The 25,529-nt window shown below is 52.9% G+C and overlaps 2 protein-coding genes across 8 annotated transcripts in view; one reads left to right on the plus strand and one right to left on the minus strand.

Moving 5' to 3' along the window:
• The first annotated feature begins 595 nt into the window (after positions 1–595).
• GATA3 (GATA binding protein 3) overlaps positions 596–25,529 on the plus strand; it is a 29,717-nt gene continuing 4,783 nt past the window's right edge. Inside the window, exons 1-5 of one of the 7 annotated variants that reach the window (XM_005564601.5) lie at positions 596–826; positions 10,624–11,233; positions 13,628–14,164; positions 19,377–19,522; positions 24,870–24,995. In XM_005564601.5, coding sequence (XP_005564658.1) covers positions 10,993–11,233; positions 13,628–14,164; positions 19,377–19,522; positions 24,870–24,995 — 1,050 coding nt within the window. In that variant the 5' untranslated portion in view covers positions 596–826; positions 10,624–10,992. Of the gene's footprint in view, positions 827–8,951; positions 9,095–10,009; positions 10,224–10,320; positions 10,534–10,623; positions 11,234–13,627; positions 14,165–19,376; positions 19,523–24,869; positions 24,996–25,529 lie in introns of those variants that run through there. The other 6 variants (XM_074000969.1, XM_045399536.3, XM_074000970.1 and 3 more) reach the window with 6 other exon arrangements.
• Positions 2,075–7,058, minus strand: LOC102119422 (uncharacterized). The gene is made up of 5 exons (XM_065520273.2): positions 6,573–7,058; positions 4,148–4,348; positions 3,849–3,924; positions 2,812–3,015; positions 2,075–2,595 (listed from the first exon to the last, which is right to left on the minus strand). Exons 1-5 carry the CDS (start codon positions 6,593–6,595, stop codon positions 2,203–2,205), a joined length of 897 nt encoding a protein of 298 aa, XP_065376345.1. The 5' UTR covers positions 6,596–7,058; the 3' UTR covers positions 2,075–2,202.

Here is a 25,529-nt window from a genome sequence, read left to right on the forward strand (position 1 = left end):
TGTGTGCCCAAGGATACTGCATCTCCAAACATTCTTATGTCTACTCCAAGGAGGGTCAAGGGGTAGCAGCCAGTCACCCAGCATCCCGCACCTCCTAACTTTTACAGGGCAACTACGGCGTAGGAGAGATAAAGGTAGAATGGGGGCGTTTTGGAGGCGTCAGCATAGACAGAAACAGGAGAAATAGTCGGAAGGGAGAGGGAGAGCCCTGGAGGGCAGAGACCCTAGCTCCTTCGCCCTGCTAATGGATGTCACTGGCCGGACCAAGACAAGCTGCCCCTGGATCCCCACTGCTCCCAAAAGTGGAAGGAAAATGCCATGCATAGGTTTATGCCTACGGTAATGACCTAGTCCACACTTCTGACGACATGTATAGTGTTAATTCCAACCCTACCAGAAGACAGCGGGCTGTGCAGGCGCCAGGTGCCCGTCACATTTCAGGCCGCCTTTCCCCCCCCTCCCCCAGCTCTGTCAGTTTCACACACCCTGATGTGCGGTTTGCCTGTTTGCAAAAGGGGGTGAAATTCATTCCCTCGCTCTTTCTCCTTCCCTCCCTCCCTTTCCCTCTTCGCAACCCGGAAGAGCTCCGCTCTCTACAGTGAGCAGGAGAAGGCGGAGGGGAGGGGGCTCCCAGGAAGAACGCACAGCGCCCAGGTTTTACCTCTCGCTGGAAGCCCGCCTGAGATGCGGTGAGCAGTTCCAGCGGCCAGGACGGCAGCGGCGGCCACAGTGGCGAACTCTGCCTGTCATTTCTGCCTTCAGATCTCCGGGCGAGTCAGGAAAAAAAAAATAAAAAACAGCTGGCCCTCGGGAGCGAGCTGCCCAGGTCAGTGAATATCACTCTCTTCCCTCTCTAACTCCGCACGCCCTCTCCCCGCTCCACGTGGAGAGAATTAGGAGGAGGCCTCCTCTCCAAAGGGCAGACTGCCTCTGGAAGAAACTAAACTAGAACCCAGTTCTTATTGTTCTTTTTGGTCCCTGGAAATCTCTGGGTTTCTGTGGTGACCTTGGGCGGGCACGGTGTGTGAGTGTGTGGATGTCCTCGTTTGCGGGAAAGAGCTGGTAGAAGTAGGGATGTGAAGAAAAACCCAGCGGAAGAATGAGAGCCCTTGAGAACGCTTGGAAAGGGCCGGAGACACGTTTCCCACTGCAAGGAGGGCAGAGGATTGGGGAAAACAACCCCTGTGCCCAGGAGCCTTCTCCTAAAGGTGGCTTCAGTGTCAATTTCGTGTTTATTTTCCTCTGTTTTAAAGCCTGTGTTGAGGCTCATTGTCTCTGCATACAATTAAATAAACAGCTGTGCGCTGTAAGATAAAGTTGGAACCCAGATGTGTCAGCATCTGGCATTCCCCGGGGAAGCTAGGGGCTGGGAGGCTTCTTTGCTTCCAGGAGCACCCTGAGGTGGGTGAGAAAACCGCAGCCTCCCCAGAGGTTGCCCAGGGGCATCCGAAGCGGAAGGAGCAGAGAGGAAAGGATTTGGACTTAACTCCTCGGACATCAGAACAACAGACCTCCAAAAAGTCACTCAAAGGCAGTTGCCCCCTGAAGACAGATAATGTTAAAATGTCAAAGAAGTGAAGTGAGTCTGGGCAGGACAGCTGCTATTATACACCCCTTTTCTTTCTCTGGGATACCGACAGGGTGCCTGAGGAAAGTGACATGGGTGATTCTGACAAGGGCAGGGAGGAAAGGGAGTCCAGTGGCGCAGCATCTCCCTCGGCGTGGTTCCCATATTTCCTGGTCCTTCTCTCCTCCCCATTGTCCATGCTCACCAGGATGCTGGGGTCGCAGATGGGACATTAAGAACTTTAAAGGGATACGTGATGAAGCAGCATTTCCGAAGTCTCCTCTGCTTACCGGCCGCTGCAGGGAAGGTAGTGGTAGTGACCATGGGTGGGCTGGGGGCTAGCCAGTCATGTTGAGTCCATCCAGGCATCTGTAAATGAGATGCTTGGGGGCCCACATGGCTGGTAGTCTGTGTGTGTGTGTGTGTGTGTGTGTGTGTGAGAGGGGCTTACCATGACCTATTTGTGCCGTTCAGAAGAATGAAATTGTTTTCTACCCATCTGAACCCAGTCGGGGTGTGGTGTCAGTTCAGACCAAGACCCCATCGGGTGTCTGGTCGCATGGGGGGTCTGATTATGGAGTCTCTGGGTGGGATCAAGCAGGAGGCTCTGCTTGCAGCTTCCAGCCAGCTGCCTCCTAAAGCCCAAAGTCCCTGGCCCAAGAAGCCGCAGGGCTTAGAAAATGCGGAGTGGCTGCAATCCACGGGCCCATCCTCCACTCTGCACAAGAGGTCTGTGCCAGCCCCAGCACTGGGGCTGTTCTGTCCCCACCAAAAGCGAGGAGACCTGGCAAGCTGCATTTTTCTTTATTTGACATTTGCAACCTGCCTTCTTGCAAAAGATAAATGAGGTGGGGACAGTCAGGGGTGCAGAGAAGGGATGGGAGTGGGAACTCCTGAGCATTCTTCGGTAGGGGTTTTCTGTTAGGGTTTCCAGCTGCCCCGGGACACAGTGTGCCTGGGGAACCGGCAGGTACGTGGGAGCCAGGTGGCTGAGAAGCCCTCTTCTGGAGGTTACAGCAGTTTGTGTCCTGGAACCACAGGAGATGGCAGGGAATTAGGGATCCTGATAAGGTGTGTGGGGCAGATCCCAAAACCACTTCTGTCCTCTAGCATTCAGTTATTTTTAACTATTTCTAGGCGGTACTGAAGTAATGTCTCATTCTTGGTGCCTGGGCTATTTTATACATAAATGTGCACTCTTCTCCTAGTATGTCTTTGTGTGCAGACCAAATCTTTCCCATCACCTCTTTTTTTCTTAATGGTTGGAATAACCAGAGAGAGGCTTTGCAGCCTCCAAGGGAGGAAACTGAGGAATCTCCTTTTTGCTTTGGCTGCTGGGCTGACCGGAGCTGGGGTGCAGAGGTGGGTGCGGCAGTGAGCAAGAAGCAGCTGCCCGAGGCGTCCCGGCTGAGGTCCGCCGGGTGTCCGTCGCTGCTGGACTGCTGGCGCTAGTGAAGAACAGGCACATGCGTCTGGTTGCTGTTTTGTTTTATATAACAAATTGCTTGGGGTCCGCGAGATGGAAGGCAGCCTACAGCTGAGCTGCCGGGAGGGAGAGGCTGTGGGTAGGGGGCAGCCCGGGACCAAGACAGGCCGGGAGAAGGGTCCGCACGCCAAACCTCCTCCTTTGCACCTCTGAGCCAGGCACAAACATGGATTTTTTACCAGGGGGTCTCTAGCACGTCCAAAGGAAGACACGAACGGCTTGTGCTTTTAAAAGTGCGCTCTACTGTCTCCAGGATCTGAACGGAGTCCCCCTCCCCCTCTTTTCCTACCCCTGCTGTGAACACTCCGCCTGCCAGATCGTCCCGCTACAATCACACTCCAGTTCCTTGGCTAATATAAAGGAGTCAAAACACAATAGTCCCCAGATAAAGCCCTCCTTCTCCTCCAAAAAGGCCAAACTGAAGCAGACGGAGGAGACTCGGTTGAGGCCAGCGCTGGGGGCTGGGGCTGTAGTTGGCCAGGGGCCTCAGGAGCTGGGTGGCTGTGAGGAGGTGGGTGTCCAGGCGGGGGGAGTGGAGCAGGTGACTCCGACTGGCCGTCCTGAGAACCGCGTGCACCTCACCTCACCCGGCAATGCTAAGGCCTGGTGGGCCAAGCCTTGAAATGGGTGAATTTCTGCCAGGCTGGAGCCTTTCCTAGGTGCAGGGGCTGGAGTCCTGGGTGCTATAGCGGTGAGGCTAAGGGGTGCCCTGGGAGGGAGGAGAGGCCGGGTCTAGAAGTAGCAAGCTCCTAAGAGTCACTGATGCCGAGGGCAGGGTAAGCGGTCCCGGCTTACCCTGGAGACCGAGGGCCGCCGGCTGGGCTGCCTCCATCCCTTCTTTTTCTCCGGCGGCATCCACCTGTCCCCCCACCTGCCAAGGCCAGGAGGGAGGGAGAGAGCTGAAAAGGGCACTTTTCCTCCAGGGTGACTCCAATTCCTTTCCACTCACCCTCAAGGCGAGGTCTTCCTCTCCCACCCAACCCAGGGCTCCCCGCAACTGCCGCCCTCCTCACGTGTGCATTGTTAAACCCGAAAGCAGAAATCCCCTGCCTTCTCCCTTCCCGTCTCCCACTTTCCGCTGCACCCCTACCTACCCAATTGTTATCTCGCTACAATCAGGGGTTTTCTCAACCGGGGAAAAGGTGGTAGTGGCTGTGGGAGGCTCAGGATCCCTCGAAGTGGAGGCCGGGGCTGGGCTGGGGGCGGAGTGCGGGGGCGGGGGTAATCTCCCAGCGCATCTCCTCTTTTTTGACTCTCCCCACCACTCGCGGCTCCTCCTGGCCTGGGCGGGTTTCCTTCCGAGTTTTAAACGGTGGTAGATGAATAAGCAAAACAAACAAACAGGAAAAAAAAAAAAAAAAAAAAAGAAAGAAAAAAGAAAAAAAGAAAAAAGAAATGAAGGAAAAGAAAAAAGGGCAAATCAAATCACATACCACCCCCAAAACGATGGCTCATTTCACAGGGAAGGTAGACTCCGGGCCCGGGGCGCGTGGGCGTGGGGGCCGCGGGGAGAGTTGCCCCTTGGACGCACCCGCCTCCATCATCTTCCCTTTGCCAGTGAGTTTCAGGGTCCCTCTTTCTCGGCTTTCCCCCAAGTTCCCTGCTCGCTGGGTTTTGTTTGAGAAGAGCCAGCCTTGCTGGGCCGGGATCCTCAACCAGCATTGCCCACTGCCTGGCTGCTTTCTTCTCCGGTTTATATCTTGCTCCCTGCTCTCCGCATTTCAGCTCGCCAGGGAAAGAAAAAGCGGGCCCAGGTGGCAGATGCAGAGATAATATGTATTTAACCTGAGCGGTCCGGGGCGCCGTGCCGCAGCGAGCTCCCCGCGGTGTGGCCCGCTCAGCCGGGGCCAGCGGTGGCGCCTGGAGCCGTGTCCCCAGCATAACCCTCCCGCCCGGCAGCCGGCGAGCTGTTTATACAGCTTTACCTGTGCTATAGTCCTATCCAGTAAAAACCCTCGCTCGGCCAGGGTAACCTAATCCAGGGGCCGAGGCGGAGGAGGGGACAGTGAGACTGGCTGGGTTGGAGAGGGAGGTGTGCGCGCGCCACTATCCGGGATCTCTCCTTTGCCCCTCCTCCCACCATAGGGAAGGAAATTTGGACATGGTTCGGGTGACCGAAATGGGGACCCGGGGCTAAGGAGGAAGGAGGCCAGTTTTCACGACCCCGTCCTCCGGCTTCTCTCCTTTGAACAGGCGCTGGGGACCTGCGCGGCGGCCACAGCTGGACGCGCGCAGCGAAAGGCGCTGCGGTCCCTGGGGCGCCCGGCGTGGGCTGGCGAGGCCGGGGACAGGTTTCCCGCCCTGGCCTGGCTCAGCTCGCCCTCGCCCCGCTTTCATCTTGCCCCAGTCGCCCTTTCCAGTTCCCACACTGAAGGCAAAGCGAGCAAGGAAAGGAGCCGGCGCCTCCCCAAGCGGACCCTCCCTTCCGCGCAGCCTCGGCCACTCTTCCAGAGCGCCCCGGTGCGGACTGCGGCCGGCGCAGGGAATCGAATTAAACGCCTCTGGGCGGTTATTGTCTTTCGCTAATTGCTCGAACAATGGCCTCTATTAAAATGGAGACACCCAATTAAAGGCCCCGCCGGGCGGTGCTCTGCTCCCGGCAAAGCTCTGGTCCCCGGCCCACGGCGTGCAGACCGCGGGGCCGCGGACCTGGCTGGTGCTGGGCGCTGGCGCCGGCCTCGACACCTTTGGCCTCCACTTCCTCCTCAGACTCAGCGACAGCGGCCGCTTCACACTGTTTTTATTGACCGATCGCAGCCCAGCAAGATTGATCGAGCTGGAATGGGAAGGGACTTCTCCTCCCCCAGGCCCGGCTCGCCAGGGCCTCGGGCCGTGCTGCAGTTTCTGGCCTTTCGTGTCGCTCCCCGCCCCCCAAGCCTCGCAGATTCCCGGTTTCTTTTCTGTCTTTAACTGTGCGGCCGGGTCCGCCCAGGCCGGCGCCGGGGCTCAGGGGGGAGGGACGCGGCGGCGCGGCTCGGCTCCGCTTCTTTCTCCTGCCTGCAAATATTTGCTGCCTTGCTGGAAATCCGACGATTTCGCGCGCGCTCTGCTTGCAAAGTCTTTAAGTAAACACGCTCAAATGACCGCCCCGGGCGGCCCGAGGCACGCTGTCTCCCCCTGCGCGGGATTAGTAACTTTAGGACTTCGACCCCGGGGCTCCACTTTGCCGGTTACCCAGGTCGGGCAGCGCGCGGGCGCCCGGGGCCGGTTCTCCAGGCACCTCGGCCCCGCGGAGCTCGCCTGGAAGCATCGGTTGCCTGGCTCGGGTGGGTGGCGCGAGCATCTCCGCACCCTGGGTCCGTAGCCCTAGGGTTGAGCCCCGGAAAGCCGCGACTCCTCTCTGCGCCATGGCCTCTGCTTTCTGTACCCGACTGGGTTTCCCCACTTCCACCGGGACAGGGTCTCTTCGCCCCTGGGAGGGCGGGTGGGAGGGACTTGCACGTGGGCATGTGTTTAGGGGTGTGTGTGGGTCCCAGCTTAACCCCTACTGAGCGGAGAAACTCCGGCTCCATTTCTCACCTTTTCCCCAAGAGGACACACATACCCGGCTCAACTTGACGCCTAAAGCAGCCGCTTCCAGGCCTGGGGTTTCGGGTAGGCCAAGCCGGCTGCCACCGCCCCGCACGCCGCCTCGGGCCCCGGCTCCTCTCCAGGCGGTGGCCGCGCCGTCGCCTGCTCGATTGCGGGATGCTTGCTCCCAGGGTCCTAGGCGTCCAGGTTGATCGCCAGTCCCTTACCCTGGTGAGGGAGGCCTTGTGCCCTACAGAAGCCCCGGGCCCTGCAGCGGCGGCGGCGGCGGCAGCCTCCTGGTCGCCTCCTCGCTTTCCTCCACCCGAGCTCCGCTGGCTGCTCCTTGGGAGGAAGGGGACTCGCTAGACCAGGCCGAGGCCCAGGTACCTGGGGAGGGGTCGCGTCAGGTCTGCGGGAAGGCGCTCAGGCTCCTCCGCAGGAGGCCAGGATCAGCTTTGTGGCTGTGGCACAGGGAGAATCAGGACCACGTTTTCCCCCTTCCCCCCGGCCGTGAGCCCCCTTCCCCTCCCCCGCCCGCCAAGGGAGGAGGAAGCCCGGCCTGCTCTTGCTGGCGAGGCGGGTCATGCCGGCGCCGGGCCTGGCCCGGACCCCCGCAGCCCGACTCTCCGCCTCAGGCCACGCGCCGCAGCCTCTCCAACCTCGATCCCTTCCCCCTTCCTTCCCCGTGGGTCCCGGTGCCGACCTCGGCCCTCCCTCCTCGGTATCCCCCTCCCATCCTTTTCCCTCCCCCGCTGCCCTGTGCTCCGGGCTCCAGGGCTGGGCCCGTGACGTCAAACCCAGTGTGGCGTCGGCGAGACTGGCCGGCGCGGGCCATCAAAAGAGCAACGTCCTCTCTCCCAATTACCCACTGTCAGTCCGGGAACAGGGGCGGACCGGCTGGGAATTAAATGTTAAATACCCCCTACCGGCTGGCTCCATTACCCGGGGCATCCAGCCCCAGGCCCCCCACCCCTCTCTGCCAGCCTCAAACCACCCAGACCAAGAAGGGCCTTCGGAGATTTTTTATTTTTCTAAAGGTGGGGGTTGCTGTTCTCCATCCCCGGCCAGTCCGACTTGGTGCAGGCAACTGAATTTAAACGAATAATCCCAATTTCCCCATCCAAAATTAGCGGAGAGGCGCCTCCGCACCGGAAGGCCTCCTCACCACTCTTTTCTTTTTGTCTTTAAAATAATTCTTAGCCTCAGAAGTTAGCATTTTCAAGACCTGGCATCCGCAGCGTTTCTGTCGCGGAGACTTCTCTCTTCGGCTCTGAGGTCTCCGCGCGCAGGACCCAGGGCTGCTCTTGGTTTTACGCGTGGCTGTAAGCTGGGCTCACGCTGCGTGGCGCGTCCACCCCACGATTGACGGGCGGAGAAACATTTTTCATTTTTTCTTTCAGCTTCTATCCTTCATCTTAATCCCGGGCTTCTTAGCAAAAAATGCATGTGCGTTCGTTTCTCCTTGTTTATGGAGAGGTTTCCGGTGAATGTTAGACAGCAACTAAATAATTAAAAGGTTTAGAGAGCACTGTGAGCAGGAGAAGATGCGGGCAGCTTGGCTGGCCCAGGAGAGACGAGTGGTCAGAGAATGAAAGGAAAATCGATGCCTCTTAACTGGGCCGCCTAATAACGGGAGACCAAGTGGGCTCAGGAGAAACGTGGGGGGAGAGCTTTCTTTAAAAAAAATTAGGGTTCTTTCTTTCTGTCCTATATATGGAACTTCAGCCCTGATTTCAAACAAACATCAGATTTAAGAAGGTGAGGACTCCAAAGAAGATCCAAACGCAAGACCAGGAAGAGCTACGTTTCCATTACTTCTTCCAATACATTTCACTAATCTTTCTACAGAGATAGTGTTTTAAAACACGACAACCCTCACACACCAAGTTGAAGCTGAATATTGATGTTCCTTCACCGCATGAAAGGAATCCTTCAGAACTTATTTTCAGGGACGGCTTCTTCTATCTCGAATTTTTGCATTTGTAGGGAATTTTATGGGGTAGAGGAGCGAAGAGGGAGCAATGTCTCCAAATAAAACCCCAAATTAAGGTCTCAGCCCCATCGGTGGGATAGCCTGCGGGGGAACCCACGCCCTCCCCTCGCAGCATTGCCCTGGGGGCGAGCAGAGAGTGGATTTGGAGTCTTCTTTTCCCGCCTGACCCCTGATCGCCCGAGCAGCATTTTCGGGCCGGCGGCTGCAGCCACCCAGGCGCCACTAGGGGATGCAGTGGCTCAAAGGACCGAGCGGGCCGTGCAGGTTGGAGCCCGCGGGGCGGGCCAATCGCGGCTAGTTCGCAGCCTAGCTCGCTGATTGGCCCCTCGGTGACACGCCCCTTCTCGCCCCGCCCCCCTCTCTGGGGCGCCTTGCAGCCGTGTGCCCTCCGCGCCGGGGTGCCCATTGCGCAGAGCGTGGCCTGGAGACCCGCGAGCCGGGAAAGGTCGCCGTGGAGTCCCGACCAGAGGCCGGGGTTGGGGTCGGTGCAGACTGAGGGCTGGTTTCCTCGACTGGGGGAGAAACCCCGGGAGCCAGAGTAAGTAGGGCTCCGGGCGGGGCGAAAGGAAAAGTTGGGTCCTTGGAGTGAAGACCGAATTCTTTCTGTCCGTCTACACTGAGCGTACTCGGGGAATGAGTTAGAGCCAGTCTCTTCCTCCCCTCCCCTCCCCCCTTCTAATCCCTCACTGTTGCCACTCAAGTCAAAAGCACACATTGATTACAAATATTAGGTCTGGAAAGGGCAGCTGCAACAGCTGAAGCGTGTTCACTCTGGGGGCTTGAGAGCGCAGAAGGCTCGGGAAAGAGGTGACAGTGACAACAAAATTGACACGGGCGCTCCAGTCAAAGGCATCTCTCCTTTACCCGATGCCTCATCCTCTTAGGAAGTCGGCCGGAGAGGCAAATCTCAAAGCACCTTCACACGAAACATTTTGTTTTTCTGATCAATTTAACGCGCACGTCTCCCCACATCGCTGCGCTCTCCCAAACAGTCTGCATTGGATCCTAATAACGATCCATGCGTGCCTATTGTTCAAAAGTCTGAAAAAGAAAAGTCTGCCCATCAAAATGAACTTCATGAATGGGGCAGGCTGGCTGCACTGGGACAGAATCGTCCACCCGACCCGAATGAATCGGCAGGAGCCGCGGCCACATTTAAAGGGCCAGAGCGCGCGTTCCCTCCCGTCCGCCCCCAAGCCCCGCGGGCCTCGCCCACCATGCCCGCCGCCCCTCCGCCCGCGGCCGCCCTCTGCGGCGCCCCTTTCCGGTCAGTGGAGGGGCGGGAGGAGGGGCGGGGGTGCGCGGGGCGGGGGGAGAAGTCCTGGAGCCGGTTTGGGTTGCAGTTTCCTTGTGCCGGGGATCCTGTCCCCTACTCGCCAGCGCCAGGCTCCTCCCCCCTCGGCGCGGATGACACTAGAACCTCCTTAAGTTGCGTCGCGCCACAGCTGTCTGCGAACACTGAGCTGCCTGGCGCCGTCTTGATACTTTCAGAAAGAATGCATTCCCTGTAAAAAAAAAAAAAAAAAAAAAAAAAATACTGAGAGAGGGAGAGAGAGAGAGAAGAAGTGAGAGAGACGGAGGGAGAGCGAGACAGAGCGAGCTACGCAATCTGACCGAGCAGGTCGTACGCCGCCGCCTCCTCCTCCTCTCTGCTCTTCGCTACCCAGGTTGGTACTGGTGACTTTTTTTTTTTTTTTTTTACGTTTTATTTTTTGCCCCCAACCACTTGGGAGGACGTAAAGCAATTTTAAAAACTCAACTCTCCTCTTTTGGAGGTTTTCTAGGTGCTGAGGGGACGGTCCCGGGACCGGTGTCCCCGAGGGAGGGACTTGTCCTCCAACTTTCAACAGTCAGCCCCGGGACTTGTCCTCCAAGTTGCTCAGCCAGCTCCGGCTCCCGCGAGTCGGGCTGCAGGGACGTCCCTGAGAGTCCTGCGGGCTCCCTGACCGTTTCCCCGCGCGCCTGTGCGGGTCTCGGGTGCGCTGGGCGGGCGGGCGGCGCGAAGGGAGGTGGTGCCACTCCAGCAACCCAGGGGCTCATCCAGGTCTCCCCTTCTCTCCCTTGCAGGTGACCCGGGAAGGGACTCCGCCTCGGAGCGGCTGAGGACCCCGGTGCAGAGGAGCCTGGCTCGCAGAATTCCAGAGTCGTCGCCCCTTTTTACAACCTGGTTCCCTTTTATCCTGCCGTACCCAGTTTTTGGATTTTTGTCTTCCCCGTCTTCTCTTTGCTAAAAGACCCCTGCAAGATTATTTTTTAAAAATCCTCTCCTTTGCTCACCTTTGCTTCCCAGCCTTCCCATCCCCCCACCGAAAGCCAATCATTCAACGACCCCCGACCCTCCGACGGCAGGAGCCCCCCGACCTCCCAGGCCGACCGCCCTCCCTCCCCGCGCGCGGGTTCCGGGCCCGGCAAGAGGGCGCGAGCGCAGCCGAGGCCATGGAGGTGACGGCAGACCAGCCGCGCTGGGTAAGCCACCACCACCCCGCCGTGCTCAACGGGCAGCACCCGGACACGCACCACCCGGGCCTCGGCCACTCCTACATGGACCCGGCGCAGTACCCGCTGCCGGAGGAGGTGGATGTGCTTTTTAACATCGACGGTCAAGGCAACCACGTCCCGCCCTACTACGGAAACTCGGTCAGGGCCACGGTGCAGAGGTACCCTCCGACCCACCACGGTGAGTGCGCCCGGGGTGCGGGGGCTCTTGTCGGCTGCGTCAGTCGTCCCGGCTCGGGGAGGTCGGGAAGGACCTGAGGGCGGGGAGAGGTCACTCGAAAGCCCCCATCTGCCGTTCCTGGTTCATTTACAAAAAAACTGGGGCCCGGAAATGGGCAAGGAAGGCCTCTGGCTCGTCGCGAGAGTGTGTTTTGAAACAGTCACAGCAGGCGCCTCTCCCGGCTGGTGGCCCTGTGGCCTGGCGCTCACCTGGCGGGCGCCAGGCCGCAGCCCTTCGTTCCTGCGCGGCTGCAGGTTTTGGGGGGTCTCGGGATGTCCCCAGGCGTGGGGTGCCCTGGCTCTGTCTCCACGGGTCCGGGCTCTCTGGGCCCGGTAGCCGGCGCCGGCCAAGCCCGGCTGGAACCCGGCTCTTCCAAAAAACCTGGCGTTCCCTGTTACCCGCTAGCTCTTTCTAGGGGGGCGGCCTCTGCCAGCGTCCCTCAATTCGCACATTTTCAGAAAGGCCCCAGAGACTTATTTATTCACACCCTTCTCCTTGACCTTTTCCCAAAGCTAGTGCCTTTGGTTTTTAGACAGGTCTCCTACCTCTTGGCTTCAGGAATGGAATTCTGATGCTGAAGGGATTTGGAGGGGAAGACCCTTGTCTTAAGTTTGAGGGATCTGACGTTTCCCAGATTCCCGGCTGCACAGAATTTTCCTGCGTCTTTGCTTTCAAGTTGCCTCCATGCCTGCAACTCTTGTCTTATACTCTGTCTCTGGGTTCTGCCCTCCACTAACCTCCCACCTAAGATGTAGCATACACCCCCGTTTCAATAGAGGCAATTCCAGAACCACCTCTTTCCCCCTTTCACCTGGAGAAGTTTAGGAGAGTTCTGAAATGTAAAAAAAGAAGACCGGGCCTATGTAGTTTGAGGAAAAAATGATCGAATACTTTCCAGCTCTAAGTTTGTTCCTAAAGAAGAAACAGGGGCAAAACGTTGGTCAGAAAAAGTGTGAGGCTTTCTGAGTCCAGCCAGACCGAATTCTGCCCTGATCCCCCTACTTAGAGCCTGCCTTGGCACCGATGACATAGCCCCTCCGGCAGCAGGCGTCCTCTACCCTGCTGTGGCCAGGTTTTAAACAATCGTTTCTGCGGATGGGGCGCTCTCTGCCCACGTTCGGTGCAGATCAACAGTTAAGTGGAAATGCGGTAGAGGCAGACTTAATATTATTTACTATACTACTTCCTGCATAATATGAATCTTGACCCTTGGTGTTCACAGAACTCTCTTTCCCTCTCCACTCCCCTCCCCTTCCTCTCTCTTAAGTTTAGTTTCAGTATTGTTCTTAATGGTTGAATCGAATGTCAAATGCTGAGGCAGGTACCGGATTTAAAGATCAAGAAGTGTGTGGATTTGCACTTGCTTTTTAAACGAGCCCCTCAGAGTGTATGAGTTACAGCTACTTTAAGAGTGTGTGTTTTAAATGAAGGCTAAGCAGACTCTGTCTGAGTCATCTTTGATTTAAAATATATACATCAACTGGAATTTTGTGTCTTTGGGGCTCAGGTGAAAATTCACCTATGGCACTGGTGGGATCATAGCTTTATTGAGGGTGCATGGGGCTTATATTATCTCCTTCTCCTTTAGGATTTGGGAGGGTGAGAAAAGTAGAGAAAACGGCCATCCCAGGGTCCAGCCTTGTGAACTTTCTCCAACAGCCCAAGCAATGAAAATGTCCCTGCAAATCCCATTTTAGGCCTTTTGCAGGCAGCCTGGCTGATTCTGAGCAAGCACTGGGTTGGGTTTCCGGGAACTAACCCTGAAAGTCTCCTGACTTCTGTCCCAAGGCCTCTCCTTCCTGCACTCAGTGCTGGGAGCTGGGCCTGACTCCAGGGTAGTTTTCTGGTGTGGAGCCGTTGTGTGGCCGGGCTCCATCCTTCAGGCCTCCTCACTCACAGCCGGCTCTCTTATCAGGCTGACTGGGATTAAGTCCGAGTCAGGGAACTCAGGGCCATTGAAGGAAACCCATAAATCAAGTCAGGTTCTAGAGAGAGACTTTGGGGAATGTGATTTAGGCAGTGTATCTGGAGAGGCCAAATAAGCAAAGGGGCCCTTCACTCAGCAGCAACCTCTCGGGTGTCAGCCACAGGCCCTTCATTCTGCTGGATTTGATGGGACATCCCTGTGGGAGACAGGGGTGAAGGATTCTGTCCCTAGCCTGACCCCCAGGTGTGCCAGGCAGGTACTCCTGGGACCACTGGGATGAGAGAGCGGGCCTGAGCCCTTGTCTGTGCTTGAACTTTTGCTGAAAGGGAGGCCGGTGCGAGGGAGAGAGTCCCCAGGTGTCCCTGACGGCCTTGCAGGGTCACACTCACCCTCCTTCTCTCTCCTGCCCTTTCCCCGCTGCCCCACAGGGAGCCAGGTGTGCCGCCCGCCTCTGCTTCATGGATCCCTGCCCTGGCTGGACGGCGGCAAAGCCCTGAGCAGCCACCACGCCGCCTCCCCCTGGAACCTCAGTCCCTTCTCCAAGACGTCCATCCACCACGGCTCCCCGGGGCCCCTCTCCGTCTATCCCCCGGCCTCGTCCTCCTCCCTGTCGGGGGGCCACGCCAGCCCGCATCTCTTCACCTTCCCGCCCACCCCACCTAAGGACGTCTCCCCGGACCCGTCGCTGTCCACCCCGGGCTCGGCTGGCTCGGCTCGGCAGGACGAGAAAGAGTGCCTCAAGTACCAGGTGCCGCTGCCCGACAGCATGAAGCTGGAGTCGTCCCACTCCCGTGGCAGCATGACCGCCCTGGGGGGGCCCTCCTCGTCGGCCCACCACCCCATCACCACCTACCCGCCCTACGTGCCCGAGTACAGCTCCGGACTCTTCCCCCCCAGCAGTCTGCTGGGTGGCTCCCCCACCGGCTTCGGATGCAAGTCCAGGCCCAAGGCCCGGTCCAGCACAGGTAGGAGCCAGCTCTCCCCTGGGGCCTTTTCTTCTCCTCCCTCCTCCCCTTTTCCTCAATCCAGGACCGCACCTAGAGGGACCCCTCAGGGGAGCCGGTGTGTCCCAAAGCCTGCTGAGATGCCATTTCTTCTCATTCTTCCTGCCGGGAAGGCACTGCATGTCCTCCCATCCTAGCTCACGCCTGGCTTCGGAAGCAGAGGGGAAGTGGGATCTGATTTAAAACCCCCCAATGAGCTGGGAAAGGAAAAAGACAAACAAAAACAAAGTCATGCCCTCTTCTGCGTGTCGCAGGACTTCTGGATTCGGTTGGTAACTTTTAGTCAGTTTCCAAGACCAAATGGAAGGCCGAGGGAATAAATCTTGAGTGTTTCATGCTAAAACGAAACCTCCTGAAGCCTAAACAAACACAGGTCCCTCTATGACCCCTTTGGCCTCTGTCATTCTGACTGTTCCTCTCGCTCAGCTCAAAGGGGACCATGCAGTGAGGACAGTCCTTTATCAGACATGTAGATACAAAGTGTGTGTGCAAGAGCCTGGCCAAAGCTGCACACATTCTCTGCGTGGAAAAGGGGGCTCTCAGCTGAACCGAGAGAAAGCGGTGGCTTTGCACTGGGGAAGCCGAGTTGAATGAAAATCAAATATTGCCTGGCCCAGTTAGTTACCTGAAGCGTCTCCTAGAGCTCTCAGGGCAGGCAGGGGCAGGAAGCCGTATTAGGACATATTGCTTGGCTGAGCTGCAGCCAGAGGAGGTAGAAAGGAACGGAAAAGTGCTCCAGGTGTGCATCTCAGTTTCCTGTGCTCTGTTCCTTTCCAAAATGCAAGCGCTGCCTAGCAGCACGCTGCATTTTTATTCAATTGGTGTCATTGCTTGCATGAAAAAAAACCCCACACAAAATACTTTGGCTTTAAAAATAAATCAATCCGTCACCAATTCCATTTCTAACCAAAGTAATTGAGTCCAAAGAGAGCTAGGGATTCTCTGAGATCGATTTAACTGTATTTTTAGACAGGGTTTGGTGAAGATTTTGATGTCTCCTTAGGTGTGTCCATTTCAGAGTGGGCATCTCTTCCCTGATCCACTCAGGGTATCTTGCCTCTGCTCTCTCTCTGTATAGATCCTACATAGAAAGCAATCGTGAAAATCACTTGTCTTTTAGGGATGAGATGAGCAGCCTTGAAATCGAGCTTCCCAAAGCTCCGGTTTGAAAAACTTCAGAGGGAGTACTCTGGGAGCCCAGTGACCATGAGATCGGTTTTCAGGGTTTTTTTCCAGGGTGACATTCACTCTGACTGCCTGAGCAGGACTGTCTCTATTTAGTTGATATGTTTTAGCTAATCCAATTATTTTCAGACTGCTGCACGCGACAGTTGCATTGTTTATCCCGAGCCAGGAACTTTAATAGAGTCCGGATGCGGTTAGGCTGACAGAAGAACTCAGATCTGCATGTTCAGTACATGAAAGTAGGCAGGAGGGAGAGGGAGGCAGGCTAGCTGGTGGAGTCAAAAAGAAAGCAAGAGGCCAGGAGAGCTGGAGGCACAAAGTGGCCGCAGTGCCTGGCAGGGGCTGGGCTTGGGGGTGGAGGGAAGGATTAAGGAGAAGTGGGGTGCAGCTTGACTCAGAAACACAGGCTGGGGCGCTAAATCTAAAGAGAGCAGACCTGTGCATTTTGAGGTCATGATGGGATTTCTTTTCTTTTTCTTCTTCTTCTTCTTCTTTTTTTTTTTTTTTTAAAGTTCTCTTTTCTGGTAAGGCTATGAGGTTGGGGAGAGCTCGTGGTATCTGAGGCCGGGGTAGTGGTTTGTGCGGGGGGGAGGGGACAGAGTGACTTTTCCAAGATACTCTGGTTTCTTTACCCTCATTTCCGTGTTTGATTTCTCCCCCTCTTGTGCACACTTTCTGCCTTAAGTCTAGTCTTTTCTTTCCTCTCATTTCTTTCTGTGAGACTCTGAACATGGAGGGGAGAAAGAGAGGGCCGTGGTTTCCCTAAGCCAGAGCTAGGAATACCGATACACCGATTTTGGTTTTTTGGCAAGGGGGAGAGGAGGCCATTGCAATTTGGCCTTTTTACTTCCTCCTTCTTAATTCCTTTCTCACAGTCATGAAAACCAAGAACAGCACACCTGGCAGGGGCGGCGAGAGAGCTGGGACTTTTGGGAGTGTGGAGGGGAAGTTTTGAGAAGCCCCTCCTTGTGCAGGGGGTGGAGGTGGTGGGAATTCTTGAGGAGGGGATTCTCTTGGTTTTAGTGGTTGCTTTCTCTCTCTCTCTCTATTTTTTTCCCCCTTTAACCTCTTCTTTGCAAATGCATTTGCTGAAGGAGGACACAGAGAAGAGAGAGTTTTTGGGGTTGTCGCTGGAAATGGTTGAAGTTGTGGTTAGGGCACCTATTGCTGTCTTAACGCCTAGGCTTTCGGGGCTGGGACGAAGCTTTTGCAAACAAAAGACAGAGTCTTTGTATCCAGGGCCGCTTCTTAGCTCCCCTGCCACCTTTCCAGTTGGGCATCTCCCTCCACCGTCCTCTGATCAAGCTCCTGCCCTGCTCCCTACCCCCTCCCACAGCCTGGTTTCAGGGTTTCAGGCCAAGGCGGAGTAAGAGGCGTTTGCCAGCAGCTGTTGAATGTCAAGAGGCCTTGCAGCTCTGTGGTTCTTGTCACCTAAGAGAGAGGTGTCTGCCTGAGCAGCTCACAACAGGCAGGGGTGAGGAGTGGGGAGGAAAGAAGGCAGGAGAGAGTCAGGGCCTCCATTAGGAAAATTGGCTGTTTGCTGAAGTCACAGACCAGAGGCAGCAAGGAAAAAAGAAGAAGAAAAGCCCATAGAGGCAATGGCAAACTTGCCGAGTGAATCAAGACAGAAAATTGCCCTAGTGTGCAGATCCTTGTTGAAGAGGTAACCGTTGCTAGCTTTCAAGGTGTTTCTGAAAAGGAAGCTATCACCCTCCCCAGCGCGCTGCAAATGAAAGGAAATCAGACTGATCACGTCAGACTGGGAGGTCCCCCAGCGCCAGGGTGCCCAGGAGCCGGGTGGCAACCACGCTCCCCGCCTCCAGCCACAGCGGCCTCTCCTCACACTGCCCTCTGCCCAGTGCCCAAGTAGGGGAGGAGCCCTAAGGGGTCCCCTGTCTGCACAGGGTGGGTAGTGGGCCTGCAGTCCTAGCTGGGACAGGGCCAGTGCTGCCCTAGAAGGAGCTAACCCAGAGGCCACCGGGGACACAAAAAGGCAGGCCTGTGGCCTCCTGGCTTGGGCTGTAGCCGGCTGCTCGCCCACTCACCCTTCACTCTTTCCTTCCAGCCTCCCCCACATCCAGTCTGCCACATCCCTCAGGCTTTTGACCCCAACGGAAAGGTATCTGGGTGTGATTCAGGCCTGAGTCTTTTTCAAGAACTGAGAAGAGTCGTTGGGTACTTAGGAAGGGGCCTTTGGCACACACTGCGGCATGTTTGTGTTTAATCTCAGGGGTTCTGGGGCACAGCGAAGGCACTCTGGGGACCCTAGGTTAAGAACCTTTTGGAATGTAGAGCAAAAAAACCCAAAAAACAAAAAACAAAAAAACCTCTCTTATGTCCTCAATTTTTTTTTTTTTTTTTTTAAAAGCAAAGTAGACAAAAACTAGTGGGCACCATCCCTGACTCTCATGGAAAAGGGTGCAAGACCTTCTTCCATTTGCAAAAGACTTTAACTTTCCTAAAGAACTTATCCCTGGAGAGGATCACAGGCCCCCAAGTGTGAACCTCCCCCCTAGATCCCTCCTACTTGGTCTGGGGCTTTCCAAAGGCCCAATAGGTCCCGTATCTGCCAAGGCAGATTTTTCCTCCTTTTAGGGGAATCAAAATTCTAAGGACCCTACTGGGTTCTCTTTTTCCACCCCAGTGGTCCAGGCAGGTTGGAGGTCATTAATTACTCTCTTAAAACAAAACAGTCTTCAGGGCTCATTTTTCTTCCTTACCCACCCTCCAGGGTCCTCCTCTGGGCCTCCCCTCTCTGGGGGACCAACTGGAGTTGAGCCTCCTGTTCCTACAGGGAAGGGGAGTCCTGGCTTTCTCCGGGCACCAAGACACTGGGCACTAGAGACCCAGGTGTCCCTGGGCCCCCCAGAAGCAAGGAGATTCTCCTAGAAAGCATCTTTCTCTTCGTCCTGCAGAAGTTGAAATCAGTGAGCAAACTCCCCCGTGTCTTGAAATGGTAATTTAAGGGATTCTTCTAAGGAGTTTTCTGGGTGGGTCTGGGTCATTTTCCAGTCCGGGCTGAGGGAGTGAATATGCCGCTCAAACTCCCTACCGGCCTGGCCGGTTTTTCGTTTATTTTGTTTGTTTGTGTTTTTGGAAAAAGAGAAACTGCAGGCAGGCCTTGGTTAATGAGCAGCCACCCCCCTTCGTTAACTTGCCTCTTCTCCTGATCTTCCTCTGATTGGCTTCACTCTGTCCTCCCAAACCTTCCCTTTTCCTTTTTCCCTCCCTCCCCCTCTTCCAGGTTCCCCGCCTAAAGTTTGCAATCCCCCCCTGCACAGCCTGGCTGGGGTCATACTTTAACTTCAGTCTCTGTAACAGTGGCTGGAAAGCTATGGAAACCCCTGCTGGGTCCTAATCGCTTCCTCTCCGGCCGGGGACGTTTACAGTTTGATTGGAAGTAAAATCTAAAACCCTAGCTACTGAAATCAATCAGCCGATTGATCAATCTATACATCTATTTATTATCTGTTCACCTATCTAGCCATTGATTAATGCTTCCTTTCCCCCATCCTAATCTTCATTATTTAATCAATCTCTATAGACAGACCCATGATGATAATGGGTCACCTTTGTCTTCCTTTTTTTCCTTTGAGGGAAATGAATGGAATGTTTGGCTTTTGCCACCATCCAGGGCTCAGGATTTTCTCAGGGAAGTAGTTGAGCTGGAATCTGCGTTCCTTCTCGGTCCTGCCCGATCTTCTCCATCAAGTCGGGCAAGCCAAGAACAGGGTTCTGTTGCAACGATGCATCTGCCCCTTCTGCGGGCGCCTCTATGTGTGTAGGGGGAGCGGTCACGCGGGGAGAGCATTCCCCAGCTCAACTTTGGAGCGTCTTGGAAAGAGGTGGGAGGTGGACACGCTCCCCAAAAGAGGAAGGAGAAGGAAAAAAGTTCTCCATTTTACTTTTCTTCCCCCAGTTCCAAATGCTGTCAACCTTCCCGCGTGTTTTCCTTCCGTAAGTGGCTTATCTGTGCTTTTGTTTCCAGAAGGCAGGGAGTGTGTGAACTGCGGAGCAACCTCGACCCCACTGTGGCGGCGAGATGGCACGGGGCATTACCTGTGCAATGCCTGTGGGCTCTACCACAAAATGAACGGACAGAACCGGCCCCTCATTAAGCCCAAGCGAAGGCTGGTAAGTTCTCGGGAAGGGATGGATTCCACGCTGACCATTCCCGGTTTCTCATTTCCTCTCTTCCGGAAGGACAGCTTTCTGCAGGAAATTGATTGACAGGATAGCCTCCAATCATGTCAGCTGGCTTGGGATAGTTTTTTTTTTTTTTTTTCCAAATTTGATACACAGAACAACTCTTTTTCCCCATCCGTGTTTCTTAAGTCACTTGTGAAAATTTTAAGGAGACTGAATTCTTGGTTATCAAATCTGCAGTGTATTCCTGAATAGAATAATGGTATGAACAGGACCAGAGCAGCTGGTTTAAATGTATTGATGAGCACTGTTTGACAGGTAGAGACATTTAGTATGAGGATAGAATGTTCCAGAATGGGTTCCTGAAGTTGTGGTGTGTGGCTTCCCAGGAAGGATCACAGACTCGGTGCAGTGGATGGACTTGTTATGCTAATGCTTCAAAATGGTTGGAGCTGATTAAATGAATTTCACAGGCTTCACCAGCAACCAGTGAGCCTAATGCCACCTTCCTTTCTTGGTCTCAGCATTTGAGAACTTTCCACAGGCAATTCCTGTGGGCAACGTCGTGTGAGTCCTCTCATACCTGGCATTTGCTCTTATTTTCTCTTTGAACTACTACCAGAGGATAGTTTTTTCCCTCCTCTCTCATTTTTCTTTAAAAATCTTTTGAAGCATGAGGGATCCTTGAGAAAACCTGGCTCTGTCAAGCATTTATAAGGAAGACTCACAAGGGACATTCATTTGCAAGCTCCTCTTTGGAAGTTTGAATAGTGAATGTAAGCGACAGAAAAATAACAACTCTAGCCACAGCTAAGAGATCAAAATGTGAATGTGGTGCTGACATTCACCAAGTAGATATGGGAGGAGGGGATTTCCCCATGCAGATTAATGGATACATGAGCATCCATCAATTTCTAAGAGAGGAAAAAGAACACCTTTGTATTCTTTTAAAAGAATTATTTGCCCTCCCCATCAGATTGTAGTGCAACTCAACACGTTTCACATCCTCCTTTGAAGAAGGAAAAACTTTTTTTTTTTGAGATAGAGTCTCACTCTGTCACCCAGGCTGGAGTGCAGTGGCACAATCTCGGCTCACTGTGACCTCCACCTCCCAGGTTCAAGCAATTCTCCTGTCTCAGCCTCCCGAGTAGCTGGAACTATGGGCACCCGCCCCCACACCTGGCAATTTTTTGTATTTTCAGTAGAGACAGGGTTTCGCCTTGTTGGCCAGGCTGCTCTCAAACTCCTGGCCGCAGGTAATCTACCCACCTCGGCCTCCCAGAGTGCTGGGATTACAGGCATGAGCCACCGCTCCCGGCCGAAGAAGAAAAACTTTCTAGGGATGGAAATGTCCACATGACTTTAATCTTTGACAATCCTGGATATCTAGGCTTTATTCTTTCTGATCTTTGCCCCCTTCTCCAACTTTCTCAACCTTCCCCCAGCTCTCCTCCTGCAGTTTGGTTTTTTTTTTTTTTTCCTTTCTCTCATGTGCAAAGCTGACTTCCTAGGAAAAAGCTGCCGGATATCTGAGCGCTGGAGATAACTCATAAACAACAACTCAGCTTCCCCAACCTAAACACCAAGATGTTTGAACGTATCAGAACAAGAAGTGTTTGAAAAAAAAAAAAAAGGCTAGAGGTGTTAGTGCAGAATGAATATGATCACACCACAAAAGAATGTTTTGAATCACTCAAAAACCTGGCCCTAGTAAAAAAAAAAAAAAAAAAAAGAAAAAAAAAAAAAAGAGAGAGAGAAAGAGAGAGAGAGGAAAAAAAAAAACCAACGAAAACCTTCTTGTTAAAATGTGTCTTGGTACCATTATAGGTTTTTTTGTTGTTGTTGTTTTGTTTTTGTTTTTTTTTTTTTAAATAAAAGTAAAGAAGGCAAAAGAGAGGGATTAAAAGTTTTAAGGTATGGGCTGATTGGTGAGCAAAAGTTTATTTGACATTTTCTTGGGTTTTCTTCTTGTGTCTGGTCAGATTGCAGAGGAGGATCGTACTTCCATTTTATACAATTTTGTCTCCACTCACCTTTCATAGGAAAGCTCTAGAACTCTGAGTAATAATTGCTTTGAATTTTAGAGTTCAATGACTGTCACATTTTCATCTGTCTTTTCTTTCTTAATCATCTGTCTTGGGCGGTTTGATGTTTTTAGTTCTATAGAATTCATAAGCTACAGGGAGATAGAGCACAGGACACATTCAGATTTCTCTTTCTCTCTCTTTCTTTCTTTCTTTCTTTCTTTCTTTCTTTCTTTCTTTCTTTCTTTCTTTCTTTCTTTCTTTCTTTCTTTCTCTCTCTCTCTCTCTTTCTGTCTGTCTGTCTTTTTTCAGCCCTGAGATGTATTTGACTTCTGAACACCTAGAACCCTCTGTTTTCTTCTTTCCTGTATTCCCTGACCCTTTATTCCAGTTCCAGATTGCTATTTTTGTTGAAAACATTTGCAGATTCACTGAAGACCACTCAGCCCATACATAGCTAGCTCTTCTGTGAGATGCATATTTAACCCTGAATAAACTAATGCAGGAAACAGGAGAGAGAACTGAAAGGAAGATTCATAGATTCTTTTCCCCCGGCATTGCCAGGATTTTCATACATCTCACCACTAGCGAGAGGCTGAGCTGCTTGCCTTAATATATTCTACCTCCTGCTAGTGACCCAAACAGTATGGCTTGAGAGACCCTAAGTTCCCATAAAGTTTGTAGTACTGGAAGCATCTTTCTTTGCTTTTATTTAGGTTGCTGTCAATAGACTGCAAAAGATTACACGCTGCACCTTGTCATCTGGAGCTCTGATTTTACCAGTTGGCATTATACGCTTGTACTGTGTACATTCAGAATTGCTGGGCTAGGAAACCCAGGTGCCTGAGTGATATTAATCTGCTATAACTGAGTAGCTCTTCTAAAGAAAAAAAAAAAACTATAGGAAGATAATAATCACATATAATTTAATTGTCAAAATCATTAAGCACTGGTTTTATGTTGTACTTTCTCCCGAAGAGTACACAAATGAAACAGTTGTTTCAGCCTTAAATTATCACGTTTCATAAAGGCAGTCTGGCGGAGGCATATGGGGTTAGAATCGACACTCATGGACAATGTGAATTACATTCAAGATGGACAGCAAAAGACTCCCATCTTCTCCATTGTGATAGATCAGGGCAGTTTTTAGTTTCCAGTTCCTTAGAATACAGAAAAGAAAGAATTTGTTTAAAAAGGTCATAGTATACTCTGTTACTTACATCCCACAGGAGCATATCTGTGGAACAATTTAGCAACTTTGAAAGAAAAAGGGTCACTCAGGTTAATTCAAAATTGCCACTGGGTTCTCCATATTTGGTGGCTTTGGGTGTTGGCTTCAACTTTTTGCTTGATAAAATATTGATATAAATTGTACCAGGATCCCAGGCCAGGTACAGTGGCTCACACCTGTAATCCCAGCACTTTGGGAGGCCGAGGCGGGCGGATCATGAGGTCAGGAGATCGAGACCATCCTGACTAATATGGTGAAACCCCGTCTCTACTAAAAATACAAAAAATTAGCCAGGCGTGGTGGCGGGTGCCTGCAGTCCCAGCTTCTCGGGAGGCTGAGGCAGAAGAATAGCATGAACCCGGGAGGTGGAGCTTGCAGTGAGCCAAGATCACGCCACTGCACTCCAGCCTGGGCGACAGAGCGAGACTCTGTCTCAAAACAAAGCAAAACAAAACGAAAAACAAAAACCAAAACTGTACCAGGATCCCCATAGTTCTTGTTCTGTGTTCTCACAACCCTACCAGAATTTTCTTCATCACAGACAGAGACTAAACTCTTTCTTCTCTCACCTTTCCTTTGATAATATTTTTGATCCAGGAACGGGGATAATTTTGCAGTTAAAATTTTTTTTTTTTATGATAGAAGGTGAGGAAGAGAGACAGGTTAATATTAGAAGTGACCCAACTCCATTTTCTTCCAACGGTTTTTTTCATTTTTTTTTTAAAGCATGAACAGAGAATAGTCGCTTGATCAATTTAAATATGTCAAAAAGTGAAAGAAAAATCTCTCTTTTAAAGGAAATTAGGGCAGTAACACAACCAAGGAATTAAAATTCAAGTTGAGGCTGACCTTTGACCTGCAACTATGCTACTCCGTGAACAGCAAATAGGAAATGCCTGATTTCACGAAGGTGAACTGGTATCAGAGGAGGCAAAGGATCCAGAGTTCCTGACGAGTGGCAACATTCCTTGGTCTTTTGAGTTTGTTTGATTGGTGAATCAAATTTAGGTGACAGCCACCTAAAGAGAGTGAGGGTGGCTGTCTCATGAATGGGAAGTGACCAAGCTTGAAAGCACAGGCTGTGGTGGCTCACGCCTGTAATCCCAGCACTTTGGGAGGCCGAGGCAGGCGGATCACTTGAGGTCAGGAGTTCAAGAGCAGCCTGGCCAACATGGTAAAACCCTGTCTCTACTAAAAATAGAAAAATTAGCCGGACGAGGTGGCAGGTGCCTATAAATTGCAGCTTCTAGGGAGGCTGAGGCAGGAGAATTGCTTCAACCCGTGAAGCAGAGGTTGCAGTGAGCTGAGATCACACCACTGCACTCCAGCCTGGGTGACAGAGTGAGACTCTGTCTCGAAAAGAGAAAACAAGAAAGTGCAGGCTGTATAAATTTAGGAGGTCTTGTCGACTTAGGATGTCCTACTCAGCGCTTCCTCAGGTGTGTCACCCATGTGTGCATGCCACTCACTTGCACAGACGTTCTTTGCAGAATTTGCTGTTGTGTTAGCAGGCTGTTCTCTTGATAACTCAGCATTTCTTTGTTTGGGATCCAGAGTGTTTCTGGTGCTTGACTTTGTGCTTCCTTTGCTGTGAGTGCCTCCTGATGACCGGAGCCTATTTGAGGATGGATATTCTTGGGAGTTGAGTTTGAAAACGACCTCTTATGGCCCTGGACTTGGTGAAAAACGCAACTGAAAGCCCAGTTCCAAAATTGGCTGGCTAATTCAAAATTAACCACCCATAAAAATTAACCCTCTGGTGTACTTTGTGGGAGGAGGGTAAGAGGCTAAGACTGCCAGGGAGGAGGACCTGGCTTCCTGCTCCTACCGGAGAGTGGTGGGTGAAATTCTGGCCATGTTACTGCAATCCTGACATGCTCCAGTGTAGTGGTGACATTTTTCTTCTCGAGGCAGCTTTTGGGGATCTGTATCACTTTCATGTGGGCCACTTGCTAGTTTTGATTTCAATGACAATTTCTTCCTTCCTTTTGTTTTTTTTTTTTTAAGCCTGTCTTCATAGTGATGACAACACATTTACCATTTGTTTTGATTTCACCCTCTCCTCTCTCCCCACTCTCAGTCTGCAGCCAGGAGAGCAGGGACGTCCTGTGCGAACTGTCAGACCACCACGACCACACTCTGGAGGAGGAACGCCAATGGCGACCCTGTCTGCAATGCCTGTGGGCTCTACTACAAGCTGCACAATGTAAGTGGACTGGGACCAGCAAGAACAGGGCTCCCTTCCTGATGGTGACCGGCAAACAGCGTCACCACCGCCCTCTCCATGTGAATCGCCCACCGCGGGGGCAGATCACAGGCTCCAAATAATCGATGCAATAGGACCTAGCTTGGAAAACGACTTTGTCTAGCATAGCCTTGCAGAGGCCGAGGGGGTTTACAGCCTGGCAGCCACACAACCCCCTTGGTATGCATTGGACACTCCACGTACCATGCAGCAATGCAGCAGTCCGATGTGCTGGCTGGGCCTGTCTGGTTTATAATGAAAAAAAAAAAATCTTCCTTTTGGAAAACAAAAAAAGCCACTGGTCCTATGTTGTTTTTTCCTGACATTTTAAACTTTTTACAGAAAGTGAGAGTGAAAGAGAAAGGTAAATAGAATTGTAATGAGTGGCAGGGACTCTGGGAACCAAGAGGATCCATTTGGTTACTGAGAGGTAAAAAATCTTGGCTAAATCTGTGCTGTGAATTTGAAATGGATTCTCCGTATAAAAGACACGGA

This window comes from Macaca fascicularis, chromosome 9 (genome assembly GCF_037993035.2).
Source record: "Macaca fascicularis isolate 582-1 chromosome 9, T2T-MFA8v1.1".
Lineage (NCBI taxonomy): Eukaryota > Metazoa > Chordata > Mammalia > Primates > Cercopithecidae > Macaca > Macaca fascicularis.